This window comes from Salmo salar, chromosome 15 (assembly GCF_965601325.2).
Source record: "Salmo salar chromosome 15, fSalSal1, whole genome shotgun sequence".
In the NCBI taxonomy this organism is placed as follows: Eukaryota; Metazoa; Chordata; class Actinopteri; order Salmoniformes; family Salmonidae; genus Salmo; species Salmo salar.
This window is the reverse complement of record NC_138305.1, coordinates 38432363-38452238: the sequence shown is the minus strand read 5'-3', so window position 1 is coordinate 38452238 and position 19876 is coordinate 38432363. Positions and strand designations below refer to the sequence as shown.

The 19876-nt window shown below is 41.7% G+C and overlaps 1 protein-coding gene across 2 annotated transcripts in view; it reads left to right on the top strand.

The window, feature by feature from the left end:
- The window catches only part of LOC106571329 (ephrin type-A receptor 7), a 76110-nt gene extending 56908 nt beyond the window's left edge, over window positions 1-19202 (top strand). The window contains exons 7-17 of one of the 2 annotated variants that reach the window (XM_014144271.3): window positions 700-868; window positions 1502-1613; window positions 4076-4131; window positions 7998-8111; window positions 8554-8739; window positions 10213-10274; window positions 10448-10657; window positions 10982-11131; window positions 13173-13366; window positions 14927-15082; window positions 15367-19202. In XM_014144271.3, coding sequence (XP_013999746.1) covers window positions 700-868; window positions 1502-1613; window positions 4076-4131; window positions 7998-8111; window positions 8554-8739; window positions 10213-10274; window positions 10448-10657; window positions 10982-11131; window positions 13173-13366; window positions 14927-15082; window positions 15367-15481 — 1524 coding nt within the window. In that variant the 3' untranslated portion in view covers window positions 15482-19202. Of the gene's footprint in view, window positions 1-699; window positions 869-1501; window positions 1614-4075; window positions 4132-7985; window positions 8112-8553; window positions 8740-10212; window positions 10275-10447; window positions 10658-10981; window positions 11132-13172; window positions 13367-14926; window positions 15083-15366 lie in introns of both variants that reach the window. The other variant, XM_014144270.3, reaches the window with a different exon arrangement.
- Window positions 19203-19876: the final 674 nt, after the last annotated feature.

Below are 19876 nucleotides of genomic sequence, written 5' to 3'. Positions count from 1 at the left end.
GTTTCTGTATCTTCCCTCTCTCCTTTCCTCCCTTCACCCCCTTCACCCCCTCATATATAATATAACCTCAGCTCCCGTGTGCCCTAAGTCTGAGCAGATGAGCAAGGTAGCGATGGGGTTGAGGAGGTTGAGAAGATTGGGTTTAACACAACAAATCAAAGGGCTAGATTCCATGACTCCTGATGTTCCAGGCCCTGTTGGCCATGGCCTCTCAGGCTGCCAGGAATCAGTCTCCTGTGTCACGTACTGTGGCTATAGTCTGCCCAGCTGTAAAATTGGAAGCAAGCATGACTTCACTCCTAACAGGCTTTGGCATTCCATTTGGGTTTTTTGCCGAGCAAATCATTTACAGATCAACAACAAAAGACACAGTACACGCAGTCTGTAAATTGTAAACGGATTCTGAGCCTGACATCACAGCTTTTTTTCTTCCTATTGGTTTGAAATAGTCTACACAGAGAGTCATTATTTAACCCCAGATAGGGGTCTCCTCCAAATAGTTCATTAATAAATCTTCTGAAATCATATAAAAACACCAGACAAACTGAGGCATTCAAAGATTTACAGACACATTCTGGCTGTATCTTGGTGTCTCTGATTGTCAATTCATACATCATCTAGACATACTGGTGTCTACTGTCTACGGTTGCAAATTGACAGGATGATTATAACACAAATCCTGTTTGTTCCTCTCTATAGGACCAGAAGGATCGTATCTACTCCACAGTGAAGTCCAGATCCACGTCAGCCACAGTGAACAATCTGAAGCCCAGCACAGCCTACGTGTTTCAGATCCGAGCCTTCACCACGGCCGGATACGGCACCTACGGCCCCCGGCTGGAGGTCACTACCAAGGAGGAGGCCTCAGGTACCAGCAGAACACATGCACAGGCAGAGATGATTAGTGTGTAGACCTTCATCAAAATGCCACTGATCTCATAGCTCCATTTATCCCATTTAGAAATATGGTTGAGTATCGTCCACAAGGAGCAGTAGGTCCCAACTAAAGTGCCAGGGCTCAGAAATCATTACTCTCCTCTCTCGCTGGTGTTTATATAGCAACTGAAGTGACTTGATTTAAAATGCATGAATTCTCCCAGTCATACACCATGTGCACTGACAGTCTAAAGTGCCTTAGCACCATTCTTTTGAGCAATTGGTGGTTTGTCAATGCAAACAGTCTAACAGTGTAATCGGCTCTGAACGGGAGACAATCCAAACCGAATGTGTCATTGTTTCAAATGAAGGGCACCAGCATTACCATCTGGGACTGTTAAGCCCACTTTCTGAAACAGTGGAGCCGTGCATGCAGAGGGCCCAGAAATAGAACTAGCCTTCCGTGTCTCTGTGGTAAAGGGTGAGAAGGGGGTTATCAGTCTCCATGCTCGCTACTCATTGGTTCTATTATGTCCTGTATGTGCTGAATGTTCACACTGTGTGCCCTTTGTCTGTGTGTGTTTGTTTGTGTGTGTGTGCGCTTGCATGTGTATCCCTCTCCAAGCATCCACCATTGTCTCCAGCGAGCAGAACCCCGTCATCATCATCGCGGTGGTGGCCGTGGCGGGAACCATCATCCTGGTCTTCATGGTGTTTGGCTTCATCATTGGGAGAAGGTACGCTCTCGCAGGCCCCATTGACTCTCCACTGCTGTGAGTCTCTGCTTGTCAGTTAGCCTTTCTGTCACTCACAGGACTCCATAGCCGTGGAGTCAGTCCACCACACACCACAGGCACCCATCATCTATGGCATGCTGTGCTAATGGATTGTGATGCATCATTTTCCAGTCCTCACACTGTGAAGAACAACTGACTCGCTTTTTTGCATGTTTATTTTTTGTAATGAATCCATTATAGAGACAAAGGTACTCTAAAATTAAAGCTTTTGTCTCCTCTTTGTGCGTGTGTGTGCGTGTGTGAGTGTGTGTTCGTGCGTGCCGATGTGTGCCTGCACGTGTGTTACGTCGTTGGTGTTAAACAGTAATACACTCATGACACTGCCTGTAGCCGTCTCCTCCCAGATCAACCCTCCTGTGTGTCAGTCACCACCCTGCTCTCCTCCATTGGTCCCTCATTTCCATGTGGATAGCATTTCATCACAGCATGCCTTACATGGGGGTAGAGCCATACACGTGTGATTTCTAAATCCATTTGACATTAATCTGCATGTCAATCATCACTCCATCATCAGTTCAGTTTGTTAGCAAACCATATTGTACAGTGCTATAGAACAACCATGTACAACGAATTACCTGCCCGAGGGTGCATTCAATACATCAATGTTACACATATAACAAGGACTGCTAAACAGTCTTTTACAGAGTATATACACTGCTCAAAAAAATAAAGGGAACACTTAAACAACACAATGTTACTCCAAGTCAATCACACTTCTGTGAAATCAAACTGTCCACTTAGGAAGCAACACTGATTGACAATAAATTTCACATGCTGTTGTGCAAATGGAATAGACAACAGGTGGAAATTATAGGCAATTAGCAAGACACCCCCAATTAAGGAGTGGTTCTGCAGGTGGGGACCACAGACCACTTCTCAGTTCCTATGCTTCCTGGCTGATGTTTTGGTCACTTTTGAATGCTGGCGGTGCTTTCACTTTAGTGGTAGCATGAGATGGAGTCTACAACCCACACAAGTGGCTCAGGTAGTGCAGCTCATCCAGGATGGCACATCAATGCGAGCTGTGGCAAGAAGGTTTGCTGTGTCTGTCAGCGTAGTGTCCAGAGCATGGAGGCGCTACCAGGAGACAGGCCAGTACATCAGGAGATGTGGAGGAGGCCGTAGGAGGGCAACAACCCAGCAGCAGGACCGCTACCTCCACCTTTGTGCAAGGAGGAGCAGGAGAAGCACTGCCAGAGCCCTGCAAAATGACCTCCAGCAGGCCATAAATGTGCATGTGTCTGCTCAAACGGTCAGAAACAGACTCCATGAGGGTGGTATGAGGGCCCGACGTCCACAGGTGGGGGTTGTGCTTACAGCCCAACACCGTGTAGGACGTTTGGCATTTGCCAGAGAACACCAAGATTGGCAAATTCGCCACAAGCGCCCTGTGCTCTTCACAGATGAAAGCAGGTTCACACTGAGCACGTGACAGACGTGACAGAGTCTGGAGATGCCATGGAGAACGTTCTGCTGCCTGCAACATCCTCCAGCATGACCGGTTTGGCGGTGGGTCAGTCATGGTGTGGGGTGGCATTTCTTTGGGGGGCCGCACAGCCCTCCATGTGCTCGCAAGAGGTAGCCTGACTGCCATTAGGTATCGAGATGAGCTCCTCAGACCCCTTGTGAGACCATATGCTGGTGCGGTTGGCCCTGGGTTCCTCCTAATGCAAGACAATGCTAGACCTCATGTGGCTGGAGTGTGTCAGCAGTTCCTGCAAGAGGAAGGCATTGATGCTATGGACTGGCCCGCCCGTTCCCCAGAACTGAATACAATTGAGCACATCTGGGACATCATGTCTCGCTCCATCCACCAACGCCACATTGCACCACAGACTGTCCAGGAGTTGGCGGATGCTTTAGTCCAGGTCTGGGAGGAGATCCCGCCACCTCATCAGGAGCATGCCCAGGCGTTGTAGGGAGGTCATACAGGCACGTGGAGGCCACACACACTACTGGGCCTCATTTTGACTTGTTTTAAGGACATTACATCAAAGTTGGATCAGCCTGTAGTGTGGTTTTCCACTTTAATTTTGAGTGTGACTCCAAATCCAGACCTCCATGGGTTGATAAATTGGATTTCCATTGATTATTTTTGTGTGATTTTGTTGTCAGCACATTCAACTATGTAAAGAAAAAAGTATTTAATAAGATTATTTATTTCATTCAGATCTAGGATGTGTTGTTTAAGTGTTCCCTTTATTTTTTTGAGCAGTAGATATGGAATACCAGAGGTGGGTACTTTAGTTCAACATCAGCAGCCAAACAGTGTTCCCCTGCTTCTCAGCTGTATCTGTACCTGCAGCATTGTGGCGCTGCATTAAGATTCTAGTAAAACAGACAGGTCTTCTGCCTCGGCCCGATCAAGTGATTGTGTGTTCCTCCGCCTCTCTCCCTGACAGGCACTGTGGCTACAGCAAGGCAGACCAGGAAGGAGACGAGGAGCTGTATTTTCAATGTGAGTCCCTTCTTTCCTCATCAGCTCACACACACATTGAAACATCTCACTTACAGCATGCCTGTCGCCTCACAGGAAGTGGGTCCAACAACAAGGCCCCCAACTGAGTTTAAAAGTAATTGGCTAAGGTGTATGTAAACTTCTGACTTCAACAAAGTTTACATACATCTTAGCTAAATACATTTAAACTCAGTTTTTCAAAATTACTGACATTTAATCCTAGTAAAAAATCCCTGTCTTAGGTCAGTTAGAATCACCACTTTATTTTAAGAATGTGAAATGTCAGAATAATAGTAGAGAGAATTATTTATTTCAGCTTTTATTTCTTTCATTACATTCCCAGTGGGTCAGAAGTTTACATATACTCAATTCGTATTTGGTAGCATTGCCTTTAAATTGTTTAACTTGGGTCAAACGTTTTGGGTAGCCTTCCCACAATAAGTTGAGTGAATTTTGGCCCATTCCTCCTGACAGAGTTGGTGTAACTGAGTCAGGTATGTAGGCCTCCTTGCTCGCACACACTTTTTCAGTTCTGCCCACACATTTTCTATGGGATTGAGGTCAGGGCTTTGTGATGGTCACTCCAATACTGTGACTTTGTTGTCCTTAAGCCATTTTGCCACAACTTTGGAAGTATGCTTGGGGTTGTCGATTTGGAAGACCCATTTGCGACCAAGCTTTAACTTCCTGACTGATGTCTTGAGATATTGCTTTAATATATCCACATAATTTTCCTCCCTCATGATGCCATCTATTTTGTGAAGTGCACCAGTCCCTCCTGCAGCAAAGCACCCCCACAACATGATGCTGCCACCCCCGTGCTTCACAGTTGGGATGGTGTTCTTCGGCTTGCAAGCTTCACCCTTTTTCCTCCAAACATAACGATGGTCATTATGGCCAAACTGTTCTATTTTTGTTTCATCAGACCAGAGGACATTTCTCAAAAAAGTACGATCTTTGTCCCCATGTGCAGTTGCAAACTGTAGTCTGGCTTTTTTGATGACGGTTTTGGAGCAATGGCTTCTTCCTTGCTGAGCGGCCTTTCAGGTTATGTCGATATAGGACTCGTTTACTGTGGATATAGATACTTTTGTACCTGTTTCCTCCAGCATCTTCACAAGGTCCTTTGCAAGGTCCATTGTTCTGGAATTGATTTGCACTTTTCGCACCAAAGTACTTTCATCTCTAGGAAAAATAATGCGTCTCCTTCCTAAGCGGTATAGCGGCTGCGTGGTCCCATGGTGTTTATACTTGAGTACTATTATTTGAACAGATGAATGTGGTACCTTCAGGCGTTTGGAAATTGCTCCCAAGGAAGAACCAGCCTTGTGGAGGTCTACAATTTTTTTTCTGAGGTCTTGGCTGATTTCTTTTGATTTTCCCATGATGTCAAGCAAAGAGGCACTGAGTTTGAAGGTAGGCCTTGAAATACATCCACAGGTACACCTCCAATTGACTCAAGCTTCTAAATCCATGACATCGTTTTCTGGAATTTTCCAAGCTGTTTAAAGGCACAGTCAACTTAGTGTATGTAAACTTCTGACCCACTGGAATTGTGATACAGTGAATTATAAGTGAAATAATCTGTCTGTTAACAATTGTTGGAAAAATTACTTGTGTCATGCACAAAGTCCTAACCGACTTGCCAAAACTATAGTTTGTTAACAAGAAATTTGTGGAGTGGTTGAAAAACTAGTTTTAATGACTCCGACCTAAGTGCATGTAAACTTACGACTTCAACTGTAGCATCTGGTTGGTATTTGATAGACACATCTATTGAGATGAGGACACGAGGCCTAGCTCCAAACTGCAAACACATAAATATGAGAGTTGTCAGAGACAGTGATCCAGGGCAGAGCTGAAAGAGAGAATTCTTCATAAACAATGTAAAGGCCCAACTTTTCAGCCACTTTGGTAGGATAGGAGGATGCTGTCGACCTCCTGGTGGTACTCGGAGTAGAGATGTAGAGATGTACACACATATTTGCTCTATCCCAAGGTTCCTCTTCTAGGCTCCTTTAACCAATACACACACACACACACACACACACACACACACACACACACACACACACACACACACACACACACACACACACACACACACACACACACACACACACACACACACACACACACACACACACCACCACCCCATCCTAACGATGCCCCTAGAGATGCAGCCACAGACATCTTCCCAAGCGAAGCCCAAATGATCTGCTGCTGTAGGCAAACTGCTGATTGTGAAACAAAGGTTCAAGGTGTCACATGGGCACAGTGGTAGAAAGAGGGCTGTGCTGGCGTTTCGCGATCCTCGGCTGATAAGTACCTGACAGATCAAGCTGCAGGAAGGCACAGGTCCTTCAGCTAAAAACACTGGGAGATGGAAACGCAAACAAGAGCGCTCCGCTGTGTGTTGTTGGGCCTAATAGAGGGACTGCCAGGGTGACAGAAGCCAGATAGTGCGTGAATTCAACATGTAGGCCCAATTTGTCCGCTGTCTAGTGCCGGAAGTCATGGTAAGATGTCTCCCTATCAGATCGAGTGACAGCTTGGATGGACAAAGCAATTATAGGATGGATTGGAGGGGAATATCAGCTGCCATCGCTGGAGCTCCTCGCTGGAACACAATGTGTTTGTGTTTATGTTACTGGATAGGCCAACATGGCTTTCCAGGATGTATGCAGAGGATATTACAAAAAAGTATTTATTTCTGTTTGTCATTATTGAGTCTGGAGCTGATTAGTAATTTAATGATGGTGTTTGGTGTCTCTGTTTTCCATGTTTCTGTCTGTACTGTGTTTTCGCTGTGTGTTACTCTTCCACTATGTGCATCTCATTAAATAGCTTGTGGTTTTGAAGCTGGCAGGTTATGTTCTAATTAGGTATAATTTGATATGAACAAATTAGGTCAGTGGAACACGCTCATGTACTATACCCGTGTAATTTATTAGTGTGGTGTTATATACATGGGAAGAACTACACCGCGTCTTTCTCAGGCAGTGTTTTTTTTTTACCCTACAGATGTAGGATCTTAATATGAGCCAGTTTGCTACAGCAGGAAAATAATCCTGCAGCAACAGAAATTATGAATTATTATGTGAATTATAATTAATGGAATTATTTAAAATCCACATTTTTCATTAGGGCAAGTCAAGTCTGACATTTTAAAGTGGAAATTACAAACTTTAGAAGCCTTTTTAAACTTTGAATACACAACACATTTCCGTTTCTCAGCAAATTGTGAGTGATCAAATTATGATCATACATCTATCTGTATGTGCGCATGAATATGTATGAACCTTTCCAGTATCATTGTGTTATAATCGTAATATTGTACTAGTTGTGATAGAACTAAAGTCACCATTATCTGGGTAGCAAAATCCAGAAGGTTATCAAGTCACAGACCATAAGAAAATAACTGTCTTCTATAACTCGTATTACAGTATATCAGGGATTGCCTTACCAGACTTTTAAATTCACTGGCAGAGCTTGACAGACTTAGCTAACTCAAAACCCTGCTCAGTATAGCAGACAACTTTAGCAGCAAATCCCATTCTAGGCTTCTGAAATCCTTGTCGCTCCTTTGTGAGGAGGTTAGGAAGAAAATATAATAACGTTTTCATTTCTATTGGAGGAAAATAAAAAAGGAGTAACATAAAATAATAAATGTCTGGTTTAGGGTGTTTATAGAAAGACCTTTTGACGCAGATGCTTTCCATCAGCTGGCTGTTTAGCAAGCAATTCCTTCTGAATGATTGCCCTTGGTAATGGTGTGCCTGTCAAGCGCCCGGCCAGCCTGGTGCTCTGTATGCATATTTAATCGTAACAGTAATCCCCTTACCTTTCTACAGTTAAATTTCCAGGCACCAAAACATACATTGACCCTGAAACCTACGAGGACCCGAACAGGGCTGTCCATCAATTTGCCAAGGAGCTGGACGCGTCCTGCATTAAGATTGAGCGAGTTATTGGAGCAGGTGAGTCTGGCTGGTGTCTCCCAGCTCTCTCTGTTAAGTCACGTATACTCATACATCATAATGACAGCCACATATTTACACCTTGAATGGGGACACGGTTTATCCTCACCGTATATTAATAATGGGGAAAAGTTCATTGCAATTAATGTGTGGCCCTGCTACTTTTTAAAAGGCAAGACAATAGCAAAGCAGCTCACAGCTGATAAATTGCTGCCACAATAGTTTTAGAGATGCAGTCAATGAGAGTATCTATATATCCACAGCTTGTCTTATTATGTGTCTCTGCTACACTCCACAGAGCAGAACAAGATCTCCTAGTCCAATTTGTTTTGTCCTGCAGCGCAGCTGTTTTGTCTGAAAACACACTAAGCGCTTTGTCAAAACATGAAATGCAGGTTTTTCTTAAGGGTCATGACAAGTTATGTCTCTGTCTGTCTCACAGGAGAGTTTGGGGAGGTGTGTAGTGGACGGATGAAGCTCCCAGGGAAACGGGACACGTCAGTGGCCATTAAAACCTTGAAGGTGGGCTACTCTGAGAAACAGAGGAGAGACTTCCTTTGTGAGGCCAGCATTATGGGCCAGTTTGACCATCCCAATGTTGTCCATCTGGAGGGAGTGGTGACCAGAGGTAAGGACTGCATTCTTTCACACGCACACACACACGCGCACACACACACACACACACACACATTAAGGTCACATTAAATGTCAATATTTATTGTTTTTAGCTTGCATTTCAAGTGTTAAATTGCTACAGTCATTATAAACTGAGTGCACAAAACATTAGGAACACCTGCTCTTTCCATGACATAGACTGTCCAGGTGAATCCAGGTCAAACCTATGATCCCTTATTGATGTCACCTGTTAAATCCAATTCAATCAGTATAGATGAAGGGGAGAAGATAGGTTAAATAAGGATTTTTAAGCCTTGAGACAATTGAGACATGGATTGTGTGTGTGCTATTCAGAGGGTGAATGAGAAAGACAAAACATTTTAGTGCCTTTGAACGGGTTATGGTAGTAGGTGCCAGTTTGTGTCAAGAACTGCAAGCCTGCTGGGTTTTTCACACAACAGTTTCCCGTGTGTATCAAGAATGGTCCACCACCAAAAGGACATCCTGCCAACTTGCCACAACTGTGGGAAGCATTACAGTCAACATTGGCCAGCATCCCTGTGGAACGCTTTCAACACTATAAGAATATTTTGAAGATAAATACACAACCTAGAGGATAAGAGGACGAGATTAATAAACTAAATATAGTACTAATGGTCAATAGGGAATTGTCGATGTAAATAGTTGGTCTTCAGTTCAACAGCTGTTTAGAATCTGTGGAATGTCAGTCCTGAACTCAGAGCTATGTATGCTACGTGTGCTACGTTCTGTACATTGAGTCGGGAGCAGGATACTTGTTATTTGGCCATTGGCCCAGTCGTACTGCAAGGACTTCTGATTGGTCAACCCCAGGCTAGGGTGGGGGGTTGTAAATGGCATCCTGTTCCTTTGTTCCGTGGAGAAAGCTGAGGACAGGGGAGACTAAACATCTACCTCCCAGCATAACATCTTGATTTGTCCTTCTCAAATAAACCTATTTTTCTCCCCCTGATTTGCTTTGGAGTTTGTGTTATTGAAGAATAACATCAATCGCTACCAACACCTTGTAGTGTCAATGCCCCGACTAATTGAGGCTGTTTTGAGGGTGAATGGGAGTGCAACTCACATAATAGGAAGGTTTTCCTAATGTTTTCTACATTTAGTGAATAACGTGAATGTGTGAAAAGGTTAAGTTGCCAGACCAACTGCGAGAGAAAGACATGAGAGGAACATTTTACAATATATTTTGCTAGCTATACAATGTGAAAGTGCTGCAGTCGTAAAGGAATGACATTGAGAAGTATCTGATTGAATTAGCCTTGCTCCCTGTTTTATTTTTTCTAATTTAGACAGCCTAATATAAGGGGCAGATGTTAACACTTAATTACAAACAAACGGCTCAAAATAACACTGAGGTGGAAATGTATTTTTAGCAGGCCGTCATTAATAAACACTTGCAAGCCATATTTATGAGTCAATTAACGGAAAGTGTCACCCTTGTTTTCAGGAAAACCGGTGATGATTGTGATTGAATATATGGAAAACGGCTCATTAGATGCTTTCCTCAGGGTGAGAACCTTTCAATGCATTCAAATGGCAACTCCCTTACCAGTTATACATGTATAATACAATATGTTCCCAATAAGAGCTTATTATTCTATGAATAAAACCACTGCAATAGCTTTGTGACCTGGATCTCAGTGGATCTTGATTAGCTGACGGTTGTCCTCTGTTGTGTACAGAAACACGATGGTCAGTTCACAGTGATCCAGTTAGTGGGAATGCTGCGGGGCATAGCAGCGGGGATGAGATATCTCTCTGACATGGGATATGTCCATCGAGATCTGGCTGCACGAAACATCCTTGTCAACAGCAATCTCGTATGTAAAGTATCTGACTTCGGCCTGTCAAGAGTGATCGACGATGATCCCGAGGCTGTCTACACAACAACGGTAAGTCAATTAAGCCAGCCCCGTATTACTTTCCCTTCCTAGACACCTTGCGCTCTCTCTGAATACTCAAATCCAGCCAACAGCCAATGCATGAAAATGTAGTATAAAATATGGATGCATGCCCATGCATACCTGTGCTAGCTAGCTATTCAATATGCAAAGCCTGCAGTCTATGTGGTAGAGTTTTTGCTTTGAAAGTTTTCACGTTTTGCTGACCCTGTGTGCAGAGGTATAACTCTATTTTAATTGATGTTTTAGGGGAAGATGCAGGATATAATGAATTTGATCTTTACTCCAGCCATTGACTTGCATTTTACTGAACAGGGTGGAAAGATACCTGTTCGATGGACAGCAATGGAAGCCATCCAGTACCGTAAATTCACTTCCGCTAGTGATGTGTGGAGTTATGGCATTGTCATGTGGGAAGTCATGTCCTATGGGGAACGGCCTTACTGGGACATGTCCAATCAAGATGTGAGTTGCTCTTTTACATGAAGTCAATTATACACCAAATGTCATGTCAGGTTTCACATGTAGCTCAGGGACTAGCTACCATATTACCCAGGGGTTAACAGAATTAACAGAATTCTTATAAATGATTTAAACATGGGCCACAATTACTATTCATAGTTGAATGAGGTGGATTGTTAGGTTTTAATTAATTCTGTTTTAATCAGAGATTGATATTCATAAAATGTATATATGATAATATAAAGAAAAAGAGTAGCTAGCCACTTGGCATACAAAATAATTTTCTGACTTCAAAATGGCTTTTAACCTTTATAATGAGTTAGGATAATGAAAACCAAATTTGCCATTAGCTGAGTTCAATAATTCCAGAGCCATTTACTTAGTCATGTAGAGCCTTTAGTTTGAACTGCAGTCATTGCTTTGTTTCAGCTAAATTGGAACAGATGAACATTGCATAGCTGTTCATCATGCTGATCGCAAAAGTGGCTTTAGCGGAGTTTGGTCGCCGATTCAAACACCAGTAACGATGATGCTTACAGATGTAGGATCTTAATTTAATCCAATTTTGCAGCAACTGAAAATGTGAATTATTATTTGGATTAGAATTAATGGATATTTTTTGTAGGGGTTGATACATTTTTCGTTAGGGCAAAACAAGTCTGACATTTTGAGGTAGAAATAAACTTTAGAAGCCATTTTAAACTTAGAATACACTACAAGTTTACAGGAACAGGAACATTCTCAGGAACGAATGTGAGTGTTCAAATTAAGATACTACATCTATAAGTTGTAACATTTTGACATTTTTTATTTAACCTTTATTTAACTAGGCAAGTCGGTTAAGAACAAATCATGATTTTACAATGACGGCCTACCCTGGCCCAACCCTCCCCTAACCCCAACGACGCTGCGCCAAATGTGAGCCGCCCTATGGGACTCCCGATCACGGCCGGTTGTGATACAGGTTGGGATCAAACCAGGGTCTGTAGTGACGCCTCTAGCACTGAGATGCAGTGCCTTAGACCGCTGCGCCACTCAGGAGCCCAAAATCCACCAATGTTTGCAAATACTAGTCTGGAAGATGCTCCAGTGTTAGTTGTCTCCCTTGGCAAAGTTAAAGATGATATAATCCAGTAGGACAAACAGTCTTCTCCTCCGCAGAAACAACGAAAAAGGATTATATTTCTCTCAACTCCTCCTAATGGGAAGCCTGCTGATTGAACAATCAGCTGGTAGAAATGCTAAACATGATTGGCCATTTTAGTGCTTGGCAGGCATCAATGTCAGGGATTTCAGTTCCTCTGTCAAGATGTTGGCAAACAGCTCCTCTGGGATACACAAAGAGAAATATTTACATTTCCTCAACAGTTTCAGTGTTTCGACACTTTTCCTTCCGTAGTTCAGTGTTGTTTGAAAAGCCCTGACAGGAATAACAGATTAATATTTGCAGAAAATAAATCCTAGAATAGAGGAAGAGACGGTTGAGTCTCAAATCAAAGTTTTCCATTGCCCCTAATGTTAAATGTTCTCACGCCATAGACTTTCAATGGACTTGGTTTTTAACTATTGACACAGTGAGAATATATGTAGCTTTAAGGATATGCAGATGCCCCCCTATTGATGAGACAAACAGTATAAATGATGCATCTAAAGGAAAAAAGTGCCACTGTTGGCTAAATGAATTACAATCATGTCTATTGGTTCTTTATAACAGACAGGAGCAGCTCTTCCAGAGACTAATCTCCGTGCCATACAGGGACATACAGGATGCTACTCTCAATAGCTCCTCATTTGGGTCCTGCTACTCTGTGTCCTTGTGTCTCACCATCATCTTAACATGCTGACACTGAGCGATGAACATCCGGTTTCGCTTGTTTCCCCTCAATGTACCACGTCTGTAAATAGGGAACCACAAAAGACTTATGTACTGACACTTCCTGTTTACAAACATCTTGATTAGAGGATGAAATGGTAATGAACTGTAGGAAATGGTGACTTGTGTTAATGTGGTGGTAATGACTCTCCTGTGTTTCGGTTTTCCCAGGTGATAAAGGCCATAGAGGAAGGGTACCGCCTCCCTGCTCCCATGGACTGCCCTCCAGGCCTGCACCAGCTAATGCTGGACTGCTGGCAGAAAGACAGGGCTGATCGACCCAAATTTGATCAAATAGTTGGCATCCTTGATAAGATGATTCGCAATCCCAATACCTTAAAAACCCCTTTGGGAACATGCACAAGGTAAGGAAAGCTTGTCTCATTAACCCTATGACTGAGCACTACAAAACACCAATGAAATACATTTAATTTTCAGCTTCATTTATTAGATTTGGCCATGTTTGCTACAGATGTAGAATCTTAATTTGACCTACAGGTAAATGCCAAAATAATGGGAACACTTGAGTAAATGAGGGATGCAAAATATATTGAAAGCATGTTCTTCCACACAGGTGTGATTCCTGAGTTAATTAAGCAATTAACATCCCATCATGCTTAGGGTCATGTATAAAAATGCTGGGCAAGACATTATTTTGGGTACCATTGCTATGCCCCCATAGGATGACAATGCCCCCATCCACAGGGCATGAGTGGTCACTGAATGGTTTGATGAGCTTGAAAACCATGTAAACCGCATGCCGTGTCTGTCTCAGTCACCAGATCTCAACCCGATTGAACACTTATGGGAGATTCTGGAACAGCTTTTTCCACCACCATCAACAAAACACCAAATTATGGAATGGTGTCACATCACCCCAATAGAGTTCCAGATACTTACAGAATCTATGCCAAGGTGTATTAAAGCTGTTTCAATGCCCTAGTAAGATAATTTCTGTTGGTGTTTCCTTTATTTTCTGGCAGTTACCTGTATATTGTCACAGCAAAATAATCCTGTGTTTAGTTCACAATGATGCTTGATTGGTGCTTAGGCTGGAAACGTTGTCAATAAAGCGGTGAATTGGGAGCTTTAAAAGTGTGCTGGCCTACTTGTTCTATACTAGGCTATTAGCCAGTCAAACGTAGGCTACATGAAAAGTGCTATATTGTTAATATAACTGTGCGTTTTCAGTGAATTTATGTCAATCACGAAGCTCATCTAGATTTCCTGCGGTGCAGGAAAATTCTCAGCAACAAAAGAGTGATCAAATTAAGATCCTACATCTGTTGAAGACTCTGGAAGTATATATTGTTTCTTCATATTTCATTCCTATGGAACTACATTAGTGGACAATTCAGAGCATCCAGTGGTTGATTTATCCATAGGAGTTCACAGATGAAAGATAAATCCCTGAGAATCAATAAGCCAAAGCAGCTTCCATGGCTTTATGGTCAATAGCAGGGCTTTTAAATCAATCCCTGTAATGAGTTCCTGGGACTTTCAGGTGCTGTGGGAACTCTGGACCCCACTGTGACATTTGTCAAATTAATTATATTTACAGTCGGAACACAATCTCTCTGGGTGAGATTGAGAACGGAACCCCCCTGAAAATGTAAAAAAAACTCTTCCGTTTCTGGGGGCCATTTGTGGGGATTTGAAGCGAAAATTACCATCCAACTGATGTTGAGGGTTTTTGATAGTTACTTAGCACACATATTTGACTGAAAAAGAGGATCAGATGGCGTAGTCACTTTTGAATTTGATTTTGAAGTGTAAAAAATGTGGTAATTTATTTTTCACTTGCAATTTACTGCACCCCGGGATGTCTTTGGCTGTCTTTGTGTTTTGTTTCCAGCTGAATTTGTATTTGCTGTTGGAATGTTTTTGCATAAGACGTTAATGTCTTTGTCTTGCTCATCCCACAGACCGATTAGTCCCCTGTTAGATCAGAGCACACCAGACTTCACTACGTTCCGCTCGGTGGGGGAGTGGCTGGAGGCCATCAAGATGGAGAGATACAGAGACAACTTCACCGTCGAAGGCTACAGCTCACTGGAATCTGTGGCCAGGATGTCAATCGAGTAATGAACCTGAACTTTAAAACACTTGTGGATGCCAAAGCCACCATAGCCAGTTCTGGAGAGTTGTCTTATAATTATTTTCTCATTCAATATCCTTGGATATGCCCTGACTAAATTTCAATTTCATCATTTTGATTCATGAACAAGCCTGTCGAGTTTTACTTATATTTTTTTTATCCTCCATTTCTCCTTTAATGAAATACCTAGTGCTATAAATCATGAGATGTTTTGAGCATCTTTGTGGTACAGTGCTGTGATTTATGATTGGTTGTCTTGTCTTGCAGGGATGTGATGAGCTTGGGGATCACTTTAGTGGGACATCAGAAGAAGATCATGAGCAACATACAGACTATGAGAGCCCAGATGCTAAATCTCCACGGCACGGGCATCCAGGTGTGATGATAGACTACAGTGCCCCCTGTGGACAGGGGGGCAAAGAGCTATCTAGAGCAGCGCTAGGGCAGAACTTCCCAGGATAATCATAAAAAAATCATGTGACGTGACGTCGTCTCCTGTGTCTGACTCTGTTTTTCCGGATTTTTCGGAATTAAAATCATTCCTTTGTTCCTTGGCAAAGGATTTAACCCCTCTTTAGAACGGGTACTAAAGGAGAGAATGAGAGAATACTCCCTGGACATGATGCCGCTCTGAGAAACTCAACCACAAATAGAGATGGAGCTTTGGAAAAGGAGTTTTATCCATATTACCTTGTTCTTTTAACCTTATGAATTTTTGGGGGGGAGGGCACCATGAAAATGGATTTCACTTAAAAAAGCAAAAAAATCCCCCCAAAACTTTTTCCCCTTGCAGTGTTTTATTAAAATATTTTTTATTCTAGTTTGTTAATTTTGTTAGTTTCAGAAGGCACAGTGATATGGTGTGGTACGTACAGTAATCTAATATTTTTCTTTCGCGTTACAATTTTTTCTTCTTTTCATTTTGGACTTGACAACAGGGTAAACGTTCCCATCCAGCCGGACAGGGAGGATGAATATGGTGTGTGAACATTTTGGTGGAGATGATTTAGAGGTACCTTGACCAGTTTGTCTTGAGACACCTGTTTTAACTGTTTGCAATGAGTTGTGTTTTTTGTCCCTGATGTTTTTGAAGTGGAAATGGTATCCTGCACCTCAGATCAGTGACTTCAAGGATAGTAGTATTCACTTGGTTGTTTCAAGCTTGCAAGAGTGGCTTGTTGTATGAATTTTTCTGAAGACAGATGTTCTCGTTGTATAATGAAAACATTTCAAATTTGTATGTAGGAATTGCGAAACAGTATGACACCAACAAGGCAAAGCGATTTCAGATTGATCACAACTTTAATATCTAATATCAAGCATCAAATTGGCAATGTTTATGTTTACCACATGAATCATTTTACCTTATTGTCCAATATACTTTCAATCTGAAATGTTTTGTTGTTTAATTATTTATTTGAATGTTTCCACAGACAGCACTATAGAAAGGTTGTATTGAAACTTAAAGAGACTTGATCCACCGCAAAGGGTTTGAAATGCCTAAACAAACTTATTTTTATGTTGCAGCAAATGGTATTTGTTTCCTATTTTGGTTAATACAGTTGTGAAGGGTGAATCAATGAAAGGCTGTGTATGTTCTTTCTACAACTAATTCTCCCTTAAAACGAATGTACTCCCATTATTTTTAGGCACTTCTATGGCAAGTTTTCTTGCGATTCAATGAGACAGTCTTTTGTAGGGTTGAATGGACAAGTTCCGTTTTTTCTTTGTGGTATCCTGTCATCCTGAACTTGAATAGATCAAATCAAGTGCATTTACACTTACATATGTTGAGTGATGGTTAACACAGTCAGTGTAGGGTAGAAGATTGAACAGAGCAATAATTAGCCCAGGTGGAAATGGTCCTCTGAGATTTTAAGGTGCTAGGTTTTACAGAAATATCAGTTGCTCAGTGCTGGGAAAATGAAACGTTCTGTGACCAACAGGAAAAAGGTATATGTATTGACCTTTTTCCAGTTGAAGATTACCTGGATTATAGGGCTGGGAGGATAGATTGGTACAGTATACCGGAATACAGAGTTATCAAATAATGAAATAGTAATGCCACTTACGAAATGGTATACCGTGACATGCTAATGACTTAATAACAATGTCACAGAGTATGAGTATGTTTGGAATATATGGCTGTTACAGTGGAGTGAGATGACATTCAACCAGCGGAGAGTCGCACATATTAGTCATGATATCATCTTTTCCATTGCAGCACACTGCATTTGCAGGCGTTCAGTTCGGTGCGAGGTACCTACAGTAACTAATATTATCATAATATATTGAAAATCCTGATACTACATATTATGATGCTCATACTGTGAAAATCACATACCGTCCCAGCCCTAGCTGGTCAGGAGAGCTAGTCACATGTTTATTAATGTGTCTCTGCTCAAACCTTTCCAGGCAAACAGGGTGATGTAACATGCATAAAAGTGTTTTCTATGCTTTTTTTCTTAACTTACCTGGCCCTTCGTATGTTAATCACGGCACAGAGATAAGGAATGGGCTTGCAAAGATGTGCTAAAGAGCCAACCTAATGGTGCCATCGCAGTCTTCTCTTTCTACAACAAAATGAATGTTATCACGTTGAATATGTCTCCAGCATTGTATACTCTGATGGTCGATTCACTCATTTCTTTGTCATTTAAAGTAAGGAAAAATCGGTATTTCCAATTGCAATTATATCCAAGGCTGTCTTTATGGACTGATCATAGATTCAGATTTTCAAAGCTGCAGCTTTTCCCAATGGTTTATTTAAGACGTCTTTCATTATGCCTGTAGAGAATGAATTGGTCTTCAGAAAACCAACCTTGGAACACTATCATGGACTATGGCTGCAAGCTTAGTTTTTGTAAAGCCATTAGTGACTTTGTCTATTTTTTCCTAGATTAATTTCCATTGTGCTCGGTCCAAAGGGACTCACACCTGTGGGGGGGTACCCAGGGAATCAGACCATGCCCAGCCCACTCTGGGCCCCATGTCACAGACAGACAGACCCATTCTTTATCCATACAGCAAAGCTCAGCAATTGGGAACATGCCAGCCCTTTGAATTGAATACCAGCGTAAAGGCATTCAGTCAGCACAAAACCCCCAGTTCACGGGAAGGCAAGCAGGCTCCCTCTTTTTCTCTCTCTCTCTCTACTCTCCCCTGCTCTGATCTCCAACAGCGGGCCCCTAGGGGCATTCACACCCCGGAGCTGGAGGCTCCCACTCCCCCTCCTCCCTCTCTCTCTGAGTCTGGGGTCCTGTAGAGACAGCAATTTTGAGCCAAATTGAGATTAAGACCTGGATACAATCGATCTGCCATATAAATAATCTGTAACCTTCACAGGCAGTCAACTTTTACTGTCCGCTTTTACTTTGTTTCTTACCCGTTTTCTTGTTGAGGATGTTCAAGTGAATATATGGGGGTGTTGTTCTGTTTCAACAAAGCTAAAGGCAGTTTGTGTGGTGAGTTGATTGGATTCAGGATTGAGAACACATTTTAAATACAAAGTAGAATGGTTATTATTTTCAAACCTTTTGGACAAACTGTTGGAAATTGTGGACACGCCTTTGCAATGCATAGGTGTTGGATGATTCCAAAGAGTTCAGCACTGTTGATGGTGTCATAAAGATCAGAGGTCCGAGGGGAACTTTGTATATGTTCTAATTGTAAAACCTGTACATTTTATTTATATTGTTGTCTTTTTACACACATTACTCTGTAGTGAGCTCTGAATACATTGAAAATGCACTATATTTTTCTATCTCACTTGCAGATGATTATTGTCACCCAGAAGATTTCAGTTGTACATACTTTCTCATTTAGGACCAAAGACAGGTTTTCCATCTAGAATTGTATTTTGTTTTTATTTTCTCTTTTAGTTTAATGTACAGTTATATGAATTGTCAATGTATTATTTATTTTTTCTGTGATGAGAGTATTGAGTATTCATCGGTCAAGAGTATTTTCCCCAAACAGCAGAACTGTAAAATCATTACTTCTTAGACAATTTCCTGTTACATAGGACATTTCTTTTTTGCTTTGTAACCTTTGTAATAGACTGTACATATATTTTTGGAAATATAATACAATCTCTATAGAAATCTTTTGTTTCTCATTGGATTCTTTTCCATCATAAATAGCTACTATTATACAGGATTTCCATGTAAACATGTGGTACAACCTTTGCTTTTTAACAGTTTCAAAGTGTTTAATATATTCATCAACACACACCATTTTGTAAATCATTAACCAGTGATATTTGAAAGTTAAAGTAAGAATACAATCAAAGTAGTTTTGATTCAATCTAAACAAATGTGATACATGACTGTTTTGTGTTTTTGTGATAGAGAGAGAGAGTGTGTGTGTGTGTGTGTGTGTGTGTGTGTGTGTGTGTGTGTGTGTGTGTGTGTGTGTGTGTGTGTGTGTGTGTGTGTGTGTGTGTGTGTGTGTGTGTGTGTGTGTGTGTGTGTGTGGTGTGTGTGAGAGAGAGAGAGAGAGACTGAGTGACATGGGAGGGTACAGTCTATATGAAGAAAGATAGCTGGGATGGTGTCATTAAGAAGACATTACTAAACCTCCAACATTGAACAAAACATCTAATTAAGCTCCATCCTGAGGGATTTTATACAAAGGAACCTTAATCGATTTATAAGGATTATATCTCCTGTTATTCTAATATTTATTTTATTAAGTTGGAATGATATCAACATCTTGTCCCACGGGCTGATGGAATGCAATCATTATTAAGGGTTGCATCCCAAATAGCACCTTATTC